Genomic DNA, 16676 nt, shown 5'->3' with positions numbered 1-16676 from the left:
TGACAATGCAACAGCTGTTGCAGTCAATCAGGTCAGGCGACTGGTTCACCATGATGGACCTCAAAAATGGGTCTTTCCATAACCCCATAAAACCAGTGCACAGGAAGTACTTGCAGTTCACTATTCAGAGAACAGCATACGAGTTCCGTGGTGGCCTCTCCCTGGCTCCCCATGCCGTCTCGAAGTGCATGGAAGCTATCCTGGCTCCTTTGAAACAAAAAGGCATCAGAGTGCTCAATTATCTGGACGACTGGTTCAGCCAGAGGCCCACATGAAACTTGTTACTGGCCACCTTGAATGGTTGGGCCTTTCGGTCAATCTTGCAATGAGCCAGCTCATGTCTTCTCAGACAGCCTCATACCTAGGAGAGTGCTTGTACTCCAGGTCCATGCTCTCCACTTTGTCAGATGACATTGCAGAGAATAGCCACCAGTTTGGAACTCTTTCAGCTCAGCAGAGCGCTCATGGTAGTGACGTTCCAGACACTTCTGGGCTTGATGGCAGCAGCTTCCCATACCTTTCCTTATGCATGCGCCCTCTGCAGGCCTGGTTCAACAGCAGGGTTTTTCAGCACTTTTACCAGTATGGGTAAAAGTGGGGTGTTTTTTAGACATGGTGTCTGCCTCGTGGGTTTGACCCCAGGACCTGTCTCATGGCAGTTATACTGCAATTTTTGCAGGATCTGTTTTAGACAAGGGAAAATCCCCCTCTAAAGTTCTATCTGGCAGCCATTTTGGCTTGCCTTGTCAAAATTGACTCGCTGTCCCCAGGAGCTGACTTCCAGGCAGGGCAATTTTTTTAAGGGGCTTGGCGGCATTGTTTTTTGATGGAGGTTAAACGTGATGCTTAGTGCACTAATGAAGTCTCCATTTCAGCCCATGCATTCAGTTGCGCTGAAATATTTATCACTCAAAGCAGCTTTCTTGCTTGCTATCACCTCTGCAAGCGGATGAGTGAGATGCAAAAGCTTGCTTAATCTTTACAGAGGCCAGGACAAAGGGTTGCACTCCATACCAATCCTGCCTTTTTGCCGAAGTTGATCTCGGCATTCCATGTCAACCAGTCATTGAAGCAGTGGAGTTGAAGGTTTTCCATCCCCCTCCTTTCCAGTGTAATGGAGAGCGGCAGCTCCATATGCTCTTCCCAGTGCAGACTCTGGTGCACTATGTTGACAGGATGAAAAGATGTAAGCAGTCCCAACTATTTTTTGTCTGCTATGGGGCTGTCCCATGGTCTAGCCTTGGCTAAACAGAGGATGTCCAAATGGAGAGCAGACACAGACAGGACTGCCTATCAGCTGGCCAACTTGCACCCTCCAGAAATGCTCACTGCCCATTCCACCAGGGGCATGGCAACTTTGTGGGCTTTATTTCAGGGTGCATCTGTCAAGGACATTCGCAATGCAGTGATGTGGGCTACTCCCCATACCTTTACTAGGCTGTACAGACTTAATGTCTTGGATCCTCAAAACCCTGGTTTTGGAACTAGAGTGTTAAGGGAGCTTTCTCAGTCGACCCTTACAAAACAGGCATAGAGGTGAATTTCTCCCTCAAGTTTTTAGCTTGTTACTGGAATACCATATGGTAACACACAAGGCAGCCTCTCGGGTTAACAATATTACCCTTGCAATGGCTTTGGTACACTTACCCATGCGGTGATGGTTACATTTCGTACTTGATAGGGAACGTTAGGTTATTATCATAACCCTGGTTCCCTGAAATAGAAATGTAACCATTAACCTTCAAGGCCACTGCATCCAGGATTGGATTGAAAATGACACTGAGGTCTGTGAACCCAGTATATTTATGTCCTCGGGGGCGGGCCATGGCTGCGTCACAGGATCGAGCAGCTTTGATATATATTATTCAAGTTTTGAGTCTTTAGGAGGTTAATACCCATAGAGTAATGGTTACATTTTTCTATTTCAGGGAACCAGGGTTATGATAATAACCTAACGTTCTGAAGCATGACAATATTTGTTGGTTAAGTTCGGCAGATGAAAAGAGAATATCTGCTTGACAGAGGAACAGAGTTTGACCATTGATCTTCAATTTTCCTAATCGTCCAGTTGCAGCTGCAACATTCTCTTTGTCATTTCAAAATTGGGTAGCAAAATAGGGCCAACATGGTTTAATGGATTTAAAAAATCCATGATATCTACTATTAATTAGAGATTTATAGAGGTTTTATTTCTAAAGGACGTTTACTGTGTTAGTGAAATGTAATCCAAGAGAACTGTGCACCAGCATGTTTACCTCTTTGGGGAGGGTAAGGTATCAGTTTCTTAAAATAAGCTTGGCTCTTACTTAAAGAGGGTTGTTAAGTAAATTCATGGAAGTTGCCCAGTTTTCTAGGACAATGAACGACTGTGCTGGAGACAGTGACACTGCTCCCACTATCCCATTCTTTGGGAGCCGAGTGAAGAGGGTTCAATCCTTCCTTGTGTAGACGGAGTGCATGATTACTTGCTGGATTATCAAACACATCCCCGGGGGAGCTCAAGGGCTAAATGTAAAGGAAGGAAGGAAATACTTTTTAGAGTATAAACAGAGAAAGCCTCAGGAAAACACTGCAGATGGACAAAGAATGAGTGAACGTAAGCAGGGTGATACCGGATACTCCAGCCAGACTGCTAAAAACAAGACAGGATAAAACAAAACAAAAAAAAGCAAAAAAACAATGAGGACTGCACATTGCAAGAAGAGGAACTCAGAGTGACATGCTGAATAACATGAACCAAACAGAAAGACACAATTAGGGTTAAAAACCAGTCCAGTTACAGATTGGGATAAAGATGCTAAAGGTTATAGTACCGATATATTTTTAGCTGTAGGCTATTAAAATGACCCCCCAGTATGCAAGGATTCAACTCCTTGAATAGCTGAGGGCAATTAAGCCTCAGATGTGCCTTTGAAATACAAATACACCCCAACACAGTAAAAAGAAAATAGTGCCACCACTGCTCAGCCAAAGCAGCCAATATTTTCATTTAAATGTGATTTGAGTGTTACTGAGTTTAGGTTCCACTTTCAGCTTGTGTGAAACAATTAATCTACAGTGCAAATGTTCATGATGAAAACTTTGATTTTATCCCCACAACTCCTGGTAACCTATCAAGGGTGTGTAGTGCTTTTCTTGTGTCAGGCTCCTCAGATGAACCATCTGTTTCAGGTATTACACTGCACTATACACTGCTTTGAACAATTAAAGAATAAGTAGCACTATAAGGCATTTTAAGTGATGTAATTTCTATGAGAAGAGCCTCGTTGGAAATCATGCAATCCTGCTGGAAACGTGCTTTTCTGTGTCAAACGCTAGCAAGTCTTTACCTGGCTTTGAGCTTGCCTGAAGAATACTAAGTGTTAGGGCTAACAGCCGTCCTTCATTGCATTCATACCATGTTTCAGCTCTGTCATGTCAGCCCCACTTATTCTCTGTCTATGTATATTTAGCATAGGTGGGGTTGGCAGAGTTGAAAGGTCAAATGATTTGAATGCAAAAAGGAAGGCTGTTAACCCAGACGAGCTCAAAACCAAGTAAAGGCAATTTTAGAGAAAAATATTAAGTACGGAAACCCAGAACCACTCAGAATGACTGCAAACACCACAAAACGGAGAAAAAGCAATTGAAATGACATTTGAAACTACTTTGTTAGTCCTAGGTGTGAATAAGGTGTTTTAAAATCCCAAGGCCTGTATTGAAATAATGCCTAAAACCTGAATGAGAAGCTCTGTTTATTATGTATAGGGCAGCCCATATAAAGTGCACACACGTTTTCTCTTCTCATGCTGGGGTTGGCAAACATCAGAATCAAAGGGCCTATCTATCTCCACTAACAGATACAGTGAGATAAATATCTATAAAGCTCACAGGACCTCATACCTAATACAAGGACTAGACTAATATGTTAACCTCTTCAAAACCTGGTTATTAATACAGTAGGTAGGATTCAAACCTATTTCTTTACAGGCCTTAGGGCTGTGTACACACACACACACGCACCAAAAACAGATCAGCTGTAGAAGGGAATCCTAATCATTATTAAGCGTTTTTGTGTGTGTATAGTGAGTTGGTGAATACTGGACGAGCACCACTGTTGTCAATAGTAAAACTCAAAAACACAAAATGTACCTCTTTTTTTTTTTTTTTTTATAGGATTTACTGTAAAATCTATATAATCAGGCTGCCTTTATAAAAACAAGACCCCAAAAAAGGATTTTGCAAGTAAAAAAAGACAGTTAACACTAACGTGCCTGTCTTTTGTGTGGTTACACCAAATCATTTCAGTCTAACTTGGTTTTAATGTACAGTGCTGGAAAAGAATAGCACAGTAGAAGAATAGAACACATTTCTGAGTCTGAATATAAAACTGCTTTCCTAAAGAGTGGTGGGACAGAAGGGTATCATATTCACATTTGTTTCAGATTTCATCCGTGTAAACAAAAGGAGCGGGCAGACAATCTGGGGCCTGTTAAATTAGAACTGAATAGATCTGTCAAGAGTAACTTGACATCTTTTTCCAAGTCATAATTAAATCAAAACCAACTTTGATGGGTTCAGAGTTGGTTGGATAAAAAATTTTATTTCATATTTTTACTCATTTATGTTTTGATAACATGCTAAGATACTATGTTGGCGGTTTAAATTAAGTTTTTGACACACACAAAAAAACAAAAACAAAAACAAAAAAAAAACACATTTTCAGCATCACTGTATGATTTCCAGCGAGGTTCTTTTCATAGAAATTACATTTGATTTCAAGGCTGTATGTTTTTGGAATTAAAATGTCTAAAAATACGATTTCAAATCATTTATCAAGTTAAATTATTTGGTATTTGCAATTTAGCTGTCAATGGACAACAGTCCACATTCCAAAAGCACACATTTACTCTATTTCTGCAAAATCAGCAATGGACACAGTCAAATCCCTAAAAGAGGTCAAGTTGTGAGTCCTGCTCTTCAGATACCATATGGAGTTCACATTGCCAATGCTTGTGCTATCCCTGCTTTGTGAAACCAGGTGTCTTTCTTGCAAGAAGGGCAAGTACCACTCCAGCAATCTCTAATCTTGTAATTTCACAATTATTTTAAAATGTAAAACCTGTTTTAAGAGGTCATCCATATTCACAAACCATTTACCACTGTGCACTTTCTACAAAAAACGAAAAACAAACTGCTAATGTTACAGAACTAGTAAGAAACAACTATGGTGTTTAACTTCATGATTTATTTATTGAAAACAGATGTTTTAGCTTGGAAAAAAAGATGCTTGTGTTACCACAGTGGTAGATGCATTTTCTTTAAGTACTCTAATGTACAAGCTTACCTATATTAACTTGTTTTCTTCTTGTGGGGGGTACGTTGACATTATTGAAAGAGAATAAACTAAGAAGATGGCATTATACTGACCCTTTCATATTCTGTGGGAAATGTCTGTCTACCCATCAAAGGATGTGGAGGTTGATGCCATTATCTACACAGAAAAACATCCTGCGAGCCGTGTACCACAATGTTCTCTCAAAGGGAAATCCTACAGAAATAACTGCACCGGAGGAAGAAAAAAGTTCCGACTCCACATGTGCAACGCACAGCTTCCAAATCCACAAGATTGTGCAAGTAAGAGAGTGTTTTTCTAATAAAGCTGGCAGTAATTCCATTCATCTTCATCAAGTGGATGGAGGATGTTGGAGCCAAAATTATAAGTGGACCCTGTGTCTCGACTGGTATGCAATAATTTCAGTCTTTGGTTAGTAGACTGTAGCTTGACCTGCCTGCAATAACGCTGTTGCAGATAGCTGTGTCTTAAAAGAACGCATCCAACAAAGACTGAGTTCACCCCAAGCAAGCTTACCATTTGCTATGGCTTTCATTTCAATGCCAGATGTTCTTGTGGGTTGGAGCCATGCAGTACTGTATTTTTTTAACAAAAATTTTACTCCCAAAACAATCCATTTCAAAACATTGATAAGATAGATTTACTGTCTGTTTGAAAAGGCGTCAGATCAGGCTTCATCAGGCATGTGTCTTAACATATAAACAAAAAAGTTTGTCTGTCTGTTCCTTTATGCATTCGGACCCCGCAGGAACCAGTGCAACTGAACTTTGCATGGCCTTCTCTTTCATCCAGGGGAAGGTCGAGGGCTATGTTTGGATCCAAAATTTTGACCCCCAGGTACTTTATTTAGTAACCCCATTGCTGGATCACTACAGTAGCCATGTATCTCAAATTAAAAAGAAACCCACAAAACCAAAAAAGAATAAAAAGAACAAAACTAGTGCACTGTGCAACACCCAAGATCGATAACTTATAGGAAACCATAAAGCTACCGTTCCCCAATTTGTCACACATGAAATAATGAATTTCCCTGGGCAACGTGGGGTACTTCAGCCAGTTGTTAATAAATCCTTGTGGCCAAATATCTGCTACATGTGTGCCATTACATATATATATATATATATATATATATATATATATATATATATATATATATATATATATATATATATATATATATATATATATTCAGAAAACAAAATGTAGGTGGTTATTCTGGCACAAATAAATCATGTTATGCATGGACATTACAACTGGTATACAATTTAGGCTTCACACTTCAGGCCAGGGGTTTAGCTAATCTCTGAGTAAATTCCAGGTGGATGTCACAAACTCCCCATTGTCATCAACAATTAGAAGGTGGCAACTTTGCTACAAAATGAAAGAGAAATATGATGATTCAATAGAGAACAGAACAGAGATAAGCAACACTGAAAGGCACATTTAGACATTTAATTGAAGAGATAGGTATGTGTGTGTTTAAGACTTATTTTGTGTTGTCTGAAAGTATAAATAGGTTCTGTGAAATGCAGTAATGCTGGATATTGGCTGGTTGCTTGTTCATATTGTTTGGGAATTACACTACATCAAGCTACTTGTTTTGCATTTTGCCCTACCTGCTTGCAACCAAAAAAAGCATCCAGCATATTTCTATTAGGGTGATATTCGACTATGTGACCAGCCATAAAGGAACCCAAGATTAATCCTCATGAGTGACTATCCTGAAATGAAACAAATACTGTCTCTAACTGAGTTGTGTAGTGCTAAACACCTGACACCCGGCACCAAACTATATGCTGTGGTGGATTGCTCTACAGTACTTGCAAGTGAGTATTCAGCTCTTTGTGTCTTCAGAGGTACAGCAACCCGTTTCTCTGACCTGCTATACCCCATACTAAATAGTCAGTAAATGATGCAATTGTAGAAGAATTATTAACTTGTCAGGCCATTTTTCAGTATTTCGATATGATGCATTTATATTTACATAGTACATTTGTAAAGCAAAAGTTACATTAATCATACATATTAGAAACAATTAAAAAAAATATAACTACTAAAAAATGTACATCATACACAATATATTTTTTGCTTTTTACAGAGGTAAAAATGCTTATTATAAAAAAACAAAACAAAAAAATACTAAATCAATACAACAGCGTTTATTTATTTTTTTTAGTACATAAGGAGATAGTAGATGTATGCTTCAGGCACTCTTTTTAAACAGTTAAATGTGTGCATTTGCTGAAGACTGTGCATCAAATAAATGAACAGGTTTTGGTTATTTTCCTTACCACAGATACAAAAATAAAAAGTAAAATTCTCTACCATTGACTGAAGTCAGTGTTGCAAAGCGGACAGGGTGGAACACTACACACTGGAAATTTTAAAAAGTGGAAAACGTACAATAAGAAGAGTTATATACAAATGTATCATCACATGTTTCTGTAATGATCTCACTTATCAAAAGGAGCACAGTGGTAAGAACTTTCAATGCCAATTAAATTACACTGGAACATTAAAAGGCCTTAAATGCTTACTAAAAACATGAGTTACAATACATTTTGGGCACTTTATGTCTTGCACAAATATGCATAAGGTCTCATTTTAGTGTTGTGCTTTCTTACATTTGTAGACCTTATGTCCACCATATAAAGTACTATATTTATGTATTGTTTAAAGGGTAGGATTAATTTGAGGCTGGCTTATCTGTTAAACTTAGATTTAATACTGTGATCAGGCAAAATATATATGTATCTAAACTTATTTTCATATACTTTACAATGTCACCCTGACTGACTAGCTACTATACTGTAATTCGATCCCATTTTATTTTTTATCCAGTATTCAAACTTTAACACCAAAAGCAGCAATGCTACAAAATAGGATTACACAGATAACATAAGTGTTACATAAACCTTGTAGCTGCATTGTGAATACAAAACAAAAGTAGGGTTACCAAAAAAGCCGGCAAGCATTTCTAAGACCTTTGTTAATGCACAGTAGGGTAGTATGCATTGCTATTGGCAAAATATTTTCTGCAGGAAGCAATTCTGGCTGAAACGGCCCACCAGCTTTGACAGACCACTCCCAGCTGTCTCAAATTCAGATTGTACTATGCCATTAGCTACAATTGCTAGCATTATTATTTTTGTTTTTTATTACAAAATTATTTGGATATTCCTTGAAATATATTAGAAAAATACTCTTCAAGCTAAATTACAAGTTTTGAACACGGGTAAAATACAATTTTTAGGTCTCCCTTAAGGATTTAAAATAATCTGTGAAGACTCATCCAGCAACTGAAAGCATTTATATATTCCAGTGCCGCCGATATTAAAATAATCACCCATGAGAAACACAACCAGAACACTCAATCTTTTCAGTATAGTTTTAAAGACTTCAAGTCTTAAGTAACTGTATAGACTATTTTATAGAAAGTAATTTTACTAGTTGGGCAATTACTAACAACTGAGCACCCTACATTAGCGCATGTGTATATTTATTTTAGAATGACAAAGGAACAGCGCTTTATAACCCTTTAAAGGTTGGGTTAATTGTCAACATAACTTCCTGCAATTTAAAAAAAAAAAAAAATCATAACATTTTAATGCCTTTCATATTTTGAATGGTGCACTGACTGTTGCTGTACATGACCACTGTGTGTGTGTGCTATGAACTTAAAACAGATTAAGAATTGTTTTAAAAAATTACTTTTGTGTTTTTAAATAGTGGGATAGTGAAAATGTAAATAACTTTATTTCTTGTCATCTTTATTACTGTGTGTGTTTTTTTTTTTTTACTCTTAATTTCCCGTTCCCTTTTGGCTGGTGTCTCAATTCAGTGAAATAACTGAAACTGTCTATCTCTTTACATGTTAAATGTTAATAACAAGGCTTTTCTTTCACACCTTGCTGCAAGAAATTAAAGGGTAATCGTCAAGAGGAAATTATACTGGACTGTAGTTATTTTGGCTTCAATTAAAGTAACAATAATGGGTTGTTAAATTGCTATTAATCTGAATTTCTTTTCAAAACACACACACACGCGTGTACATACTCGCACAAATCATCCGAACGACAGGTTAATTCTCAGGTAAATTAAACTAAAACGTGTAAGTGTGTATAATTAAATTGAAGTGCCTTTGCTTGGCAAGCTGTGGCAAAAATAAAACAAATTAACAAGAACCTTGTAAAAGTATTCTCCCAACAACCACACACAACAAATACATGTAAAAATATATAAAGTTCAATACATTCTCCCCCGTTACATACTTACATAAATGAGTTATCATTGGTTAGTCCTTTAAAATGCATGACAAAGGATAAATGCATTGTGGCACATATACGACTGGGAATTTCTTTTACCAGAGGGCGAGGCTGGATAGTTACTTGCATCTATATGCTCTCATCCAAGCTAATGTGCTGCAACTTATTTATAACTGGAATTTAGAAAGAAAATAACAAAATTATCATCCTAATGCTTTATGCCTCCCGCCACAACACCTGCATGCAACACCGCACTTGTAGCATGCACGCAGCGGCAGATAACAGCACATACATGGAGCCAAGAAGGACAAAGCGACAAGTGCCAACCACCGGAGACAGAACCGGTCATCGCTGGTATCACAAGAACAAGGGTCCGAGTAATCGCCTTCAGGGTCAGACATGCAGTGGTAAAGCAAACTGTCTGCGCACCCCATGCAGCTGACTCTGTGGATGCAGGTACGAATGGGGTCCGGGGCATCTTGGCACTGTCCGCGCCCATTCTCCTCATGGTTAAACATGTCCCTGCAGTACTTGCACCTTGACCTCTCTCCATCCTCCTTCCGCCGCCTAGATTTGGATTTCAGAGAGGGAGGCTGAGTGTTTATAACACCGCTGCTGCCCTTTAGGTCTTTGCTCAGCCCAAAGTCCGAGTTTGGGACATAAGGATAATTGTAGTCGTGTTTTGAGGCCTCACTTTTGGCAAAATGTACATATGAGTCCATGTCCTCGGTCTCGATACATTTTTCTCGCACGGCTGCGTGTCTGTAGTCCTCATACCCCGTAAGCCAGGTCTTCTCTCGAGGATTGATCCGAACAATTTCCTCCTCGTCGTCTTGAAAGCTGACATGACGCTGTAGTTTAGGCACAGACTAAAACACACACACACAAAGTTGTTTAGAACACCCAATTGCACTTCAAATAAAGGACAAATGTGATTTACAAAATTATTGACATGCATATGAGAATGGACTACATTAACCTACTTTCATACAACACAGTAAATATTTAGTTACTTTCATTTGTGCTGCAAGTTTGACTTCATGCGTTCAGCAATTTCGTCAACGTATATGGCAGTACCAGTGAGTGTCACTATGCACCAAACCACCCAAGCACAAAAGGAAAGCACTAATAGTTTGACACATGTAGGTAGGCATGTAATATACAACATATTTCAAAGACAAGACCGTTTATGTGCAACTGACCTGATCTAGAAGGTAGTGGTCATGCGTACTGTAATGGTCATGTAAATGACCCAAGAGGCAGCGATGTCTACGGGGTTCACAGAAGATAGGGGAGGCCAGTGTCTGCATAGACAGTTCCTTCTTCTGGGAAGAGTTTGATGAACTATCTGTAGCAGTCTTTATAAAAGGAAGAAAATTGACAGATTGACCACATTACAAAAGAAAAATACAGCATCAAAGCAAATATAATTGGGCTATGCAGTACAACCACTATACTTGACATGTAAATATAGTACCTGTATGTAGAGATATTTTCTCTAAGTTCATGTACATTAGCATTTCACTGGAATACTAATGCTTTTCATTTTCAATACATCAATACCAGTATGCATTAGTTTACCATGTCTCTTATGGTATAGGTGTATGCTCCTGCGAGTGCCTTTCACCTGGAATAGACCATCAACTGCTACTGCACATATTAACTTACAGAATACACAAAAAGTCAAAACTGCAACTACAATATAGGGAGTACAGTTACTGGCTCAGTACATGACAACAACGCAAGATCAGAAGCTATCTATATATATTATATATATATATATATATATCTATATATATATATATATATAATATATATATATATATATATATATATATTATATATATTATATATATATAATATATGAGCACACAGACATTCCTTTCCTGAAAACAAAGCTGGTTTTGATGGAATGTGGTGCCAGCCAGCTTTCTGCCAAAGCGGAAATGAGACTTACATCTGTGATCAAGGTGAAAATTCTGGTAAGATGGGCTGTATTCAGGTGAATGGTGAACTTCATAACCTGAGTTAAGACTATTTTATGTAAACTGCACAGTACCTGTAGCATCCGAACTTCCTCAAATAAATCAAACTGTTTCAACTACATTCACCACACTAAAAGAGTCTCATGTTCCTCAAATGGAGTGCTCTGTAGCTAAACAAAATAGTAGTATAAACAGTATAAAATCACGTAAACTGTTGATCTCTAAAAGCTTTGGTGCAATAGATGCTGGTGTATTTACAGATTGCTGATTTATTTTGCTGCTACTAATCCACAACTCCAACAATGCAGTTTACAGTATCCTCTCAATACAAGCCTTTTGCAACCCAGGTTTTCATGTCAGAGTAGTCTCCAAGTATAGGAACACCTCCTAAGAGAACAACACCCTTGTGGTGAAACTGATTTTTCCCATTGTAAATGCTCTGCCTAGGCACAGGAACTTCGCTTAAAAGAACCTTTGTGGCACCGCTAGTGATACATTCACAACTGATAAGGTACTGTTTTGTAACCTGATAACTCACCACCACCAAACGTATATTCAAATGGTTTATCGATCTTTTCTAACGTGACTTGTCATCGTTAGAGACACACTGGATAAACCAATCAATCTTTCCAGAACCGCCGTCATATCACTTTGTATTCTCATTTCCATGAATGCACCTCTTCACTACAGAATGGCATGTAAACAAACGGCGAAATGCTGTTTCTCTTGCTAATGAGTTGGAAACTGCTGGAGTGCCTGAAAAACCCCTGAATCAGACACAAGTCACCGACCAATTTTGTGTTTTCTGTTCTGGCGAGTTGCTTCACCATTCTGTTAAATAACTGTGTACATGTTTTCAATATTACTAACTATACAGGTATTCGTAGTTAATCTGCTGGATTTTTTTTTTAACGAGGATAGGGGTGCTGTGTTAATTTAGTTTGACAGTTTATTAACGTTAGTTTGTTACTTTATTACTATAGTTTAACATACACTTGCCTACTGCTTTTCTCTTATTCTATTAATTTCATATGTTGATGCACGCGAGACATGACAAGTAATAAATATGTATTTATTCATTGGTTCATACTGTCTGTCTTAATGAACACTTCAGATAAAAACACTTCGCTTGCTTCCCGAGGGGTGTTCCCTTAGCCGGAGACTACTGTATCTTTTGCCGAGAGGCTTCGGGTAAAAGCCAGAAATAATATTTAAGAAAGTTTAAAAATGAGAGGCCATTCGGCCCATTTTGCTGGTTTGGTTGTTAGTAGCTTATTGATCCCAAAATCTCATCAAGCATCTTCTTAAAAGGGTCCCAGGGTGTCGGCTTCAACAACATTACTGGAGAGCTGGTTCCAGATTCCCACGATTCTCTGTGTAAACGAATTCTCGGTGTCCCTCTCATCCCATCATTGGCAAAGGCTTGGGCCAGCATGATTTAGATTTATGTTTACTCACAATCCTGGTTAGTATTTTCTAAGCAAATAAACCCTAAATAAGCAAATAACGTTTTAACATCGCAATAAATAAATAAATAAATAACACGTACACAAAGTATATATTGAAATGTTATATTCATGGTTGTAATTCAAGTTGCTCATGAAGATATAACTATATATAAACATTGAACACATTTTCGGATAGTATAATGTTTTTAGAATAGTGTGTTTCTTAAAGGTTCATTAAACAATAACAAAAAAACAGGAACCTATTACTTTTTTTTTTTTTTTACGTAACTTTGCCCAAATTGTATGTTTTTTTTTTTTTTTTTTTGTAAAGAAAGGGAGCAGTCGAACATCATCCACTGTACGGCGCAAAAGCGAGTTGTGCTTACAATTGAAAAAAAGTTGGAAATGCTTTCACTTCTGGAAAAGGTAATTATCAGGAAAAAAATAAAACAATATTTTGGAATTTTAAAGAGCACGGTGACTGACTTTAAAAAGTCTGCCTCAGAGATATAAAAGTTTGCGGTCTTTAGTAGCGGTGGGATTTTTTAGATCTATTTTTCTCGCGACGAGTACTCGAATCAAACACCTCTCTCCTCCAGATACTGTACTAGTGTACATAAACCTCCCAAACATTGCCATAAGTCTTATTTTAAATGCCAAATTAACACACAATCAAGTAATATATTAAGTAATTAATATGTCTGCCTTCTTGTGCAGCTAATTGTATATGGTCAAGTATTACTAAATAACGTATTCAAATTCATGTATCCACACAGCTTTACATTAAATTGTAGAAAGGCATGCCTGGCCTACCTGTTTTAAGTGTGTCTCAGAGGTCCTTTGTTTTAGTGCAGTAGTTCCAACATACAAATAAAAATTGTACTGAACATAAACAGCCGTTCGGTCCAAAAGCTTACAGAACAATTTCAAGTGAAAAAAGCCTTCCACCTGTGGGAAGATTGGGGAATGGGGTCCACGAGTCTGTGGTAATTGCAACCTTTTCTCCCTTTGAAAGTTTTGTATGAACAGCTGCAGCACGATTTTCTTTAAGTTTTTCCAAACTTGCTCTTATTGTTTTATAGGTTGGCACAGTATTGGGATAATCTTACATCGATTTCAAAACTGCTGAACACGATTCACACGCACTGTCCTCATAGGGGTTATCGTGATCACGACCAATGTTCGGCCAAATCCATAGCAAATGTTGTTATGGGTGTTTGCTTTTTATTTTCATATCCATTCACAATAATTCTGAATGTTTTCATTTCAAACTGTAAAGCACTGAATTTGTGTTTTTGTGGTACGCAGTTTTGTTTGGCATAACTGTTTACATACCACGGTTTTCTTGTCCGGTAACTCAATATATTTCCAAACGTGGCTACCTCTATTTAGAGATGTCATTTTAAATATAGAACAAACTCTGAAACAACGCTTGACATTAACGTTATTCAACCCCGCTGCGGAATTGATACCATACCACGCCTATTACAAGCATATACACAGATAGTGCACCAATGAAGCGCCAGATCGACGGAGAATAAAACCCACCCCAGTGTCAATCTTTCTGTTGCACCAATTAGAAAAACTACTTGCAGGCAATTGCCGAACCCCTTCCGTTTCATAATATTCGCACTTACTGTGGCACTAGAGCAGTATCAGATGTAACGGACTACTGATAAATTACTAAAATTAATGTATTAAAAAATATGCGTGTTGGTGACATTTGTCACGTGACCGGTTATACATCTAGCATATTAGTAAACGTTTTACCACTTCTTTAGAGTTTATATGTTTGATCGTTTAACATTCCCATCCCTAGTAATAAACTGGCAAAACTGATTTAGCACTTAAAATTACGAGAGAATGGACCTTTATAACACTTGGTAAATTGTAATCAGACTTTTTCAATGTGGGGGGAAAAAAAAGCTAAAACTTCTAATGCCAGAGGAATGCAAGCCATTCAAGTATTGCGATCTTTCCAGTGTTACAGAAATAACCCCATTTATTACTGAAATACACCAAGATGCTTTCACAAAACAATCTAAAAGTCATCTACTTTGGATTGGATTGTAGAGGCTACTTTTTCATGTGATCCTTAGGGACAGAAGTTTTTCCTGTAAAGTAATTTCATCTAATATTATTGTGTACTGTTTTTAAAAGGAACAGGAATGTCATGCAAAAAGTTACCTAAAAAGGGATATTTTTAACATTGTAAGTTCATCCAGCTGTGTTTGTTATTGTGCTAGGTCAACGGCAGGGGCCTCTTGGGTTTGTTGACTACACCCAGTGTAAGTTAATACCAATTTTATACCACTAATGCTAAAAAAAACCCCCAACATAATCTAACATTTAACTATAAAGTGTCGGTCTAAATTACTGAGAATACTTTTTGTGCAACAAATATTTTGGGTGAGGAAGGTCCAAACTCTGGTGGAGACTTTAGCGAAGTGTTACTTGTAGTCCTGCAAAATATCTGGGCAAAACAAACTACTTGGAGAAGAGGCCAGACAAAATCAAACATAGTAAATAATACTTGAATACTTTCAATTTTTTGTACTGGGTTATATAAAATTATATAGGTATAACAAGCGTATAATACTACCTCAGTACCAACCCCATCTGCTAAATGCAATCTTAAAAAGGATTTCTCTATTTGGCACCTGAACTTTTAAGGTTTAAGAACTGCATGTCCGTTTTAACAGTTAATCTTTTTCATTTCTGTTTGAAGAGCAAGTGGACGCTGGGGGGAAAACTATTTATTTAGTTTTGTTTTCAGTTTAGAGTTACCACGCTACATTAATCTTGTTTCATAATACGCATTATATAGTATAGTATTACTGTTTAGCCATCTATGTTAAAATAAAACCTAACATTTGTTTACCAGATTGAAAAAAACTATTTATAGAAACATAAAAGTGCTGAAGAAAGTAATAACATCAGGCCTGATTTTTATGACTGGGCAAAGTGGTGGCGCAAGTGATCACAGAAGACAGATTAAAAATAAAGAAAGATATGGTGCCCCACATTTGTATTTAACAGTTGGAACAGTACACATGGCTAGAGTAATTTCTCTCAATTAACTTTTTGAACACACAGCTTAATTAATTGTGCAATACACAATTAGCTAAACATTTTGGTATTATTACTTTAGGAAAACTAACATCCCTTTCTATAAAACGAACAATTGAACATTTTAGGGAAAAAAAAAAAAAAAACCAAAAAAACTTCCAGCCACTAAAATATTTTAATAAGATTATCACCATATAACCTCTGTTGTGATACAAGACGATCAAACATCTGTTTATTATGAGGCTTGTGAGAACAGCTGATGCTTTAAGAGTGCGGTAATGTCTTAAGCCCTTTTAACACTGGCACGTCTGCCCAGGTCCAGACCCGGGTTCTGGCTACCTTGATCACTTCCGTGTAGTGTGAAACCATGTACCTGGGTAGTACCCAGGTTAACAGGTCCCAGCAACCCACCTCAGGATGTGGGTTGACATTCTGTGAGCGAGACAAAATGCATGACGGCCAATGAAATAGCAAACAGCCACGCCTGCGTGAAGGTTTCACTTCCACAAGTTCCAGCACGTTTCGGATAAAAGCCCTTTTGTTGTGTAGAAATAAATGTATGTATGTGCATATA

General features: G+C 37.6%; 1 protein-coding gene across 2 annotated transcripts in view; it reads right to left on the bottom strand.

The window, feature by feature from the left end:
• Window positions 1–9063: 9063 nt before the first annotated feature.
• LOC121316119 (sprouty-related, EVH1 domain-containing protein 2-like) overlaps window positions 9064–16676 on the bottom strand; it is a 55012-nt gene continuing 47399 nt past the window's right edge. For both annotated transcript variants that reach the window (XM_041250899.1, XM_041250900.1), the window contains exons 5-6: window positions 10803–10958; window positions 9064–10469 (exon numbers count right to left, since the gene is read on the bottom strand). In XM_041250899.1, the coding sequence (XP_041106833.1) occupies window positions 9804–10469; window positions 10803–10958 (822 nt within the window). In that variant the 3' untranslated portion in view covers window positions 9064–9803. The remainder of the gene's footprint in view (window positions 10470–10802; window positions 10959–16676) is intronic.

The sequence above is a fragment of the Polyodon spathula genome, chromosome 5 (assembly GCF_017654505.1).
Source record: "Polyodon spathula isolate WHYD16114869_AA chromosome 5, ASM1765450v1, whole genome shotgun sequence".
In the NCBI taxonomy this organism is placed as follows: Eukaryota; Metazoa; Chordata; class Actinopteri; order Acipenseriformes; family Polyodontidae; genus Polyodon; species Polyodon spathula.
The sequence above is the reverse complement of the archived record's forward strand: the minus strand, read 5'-3'. Positions and strand labels throughout refer to the sequence as shown.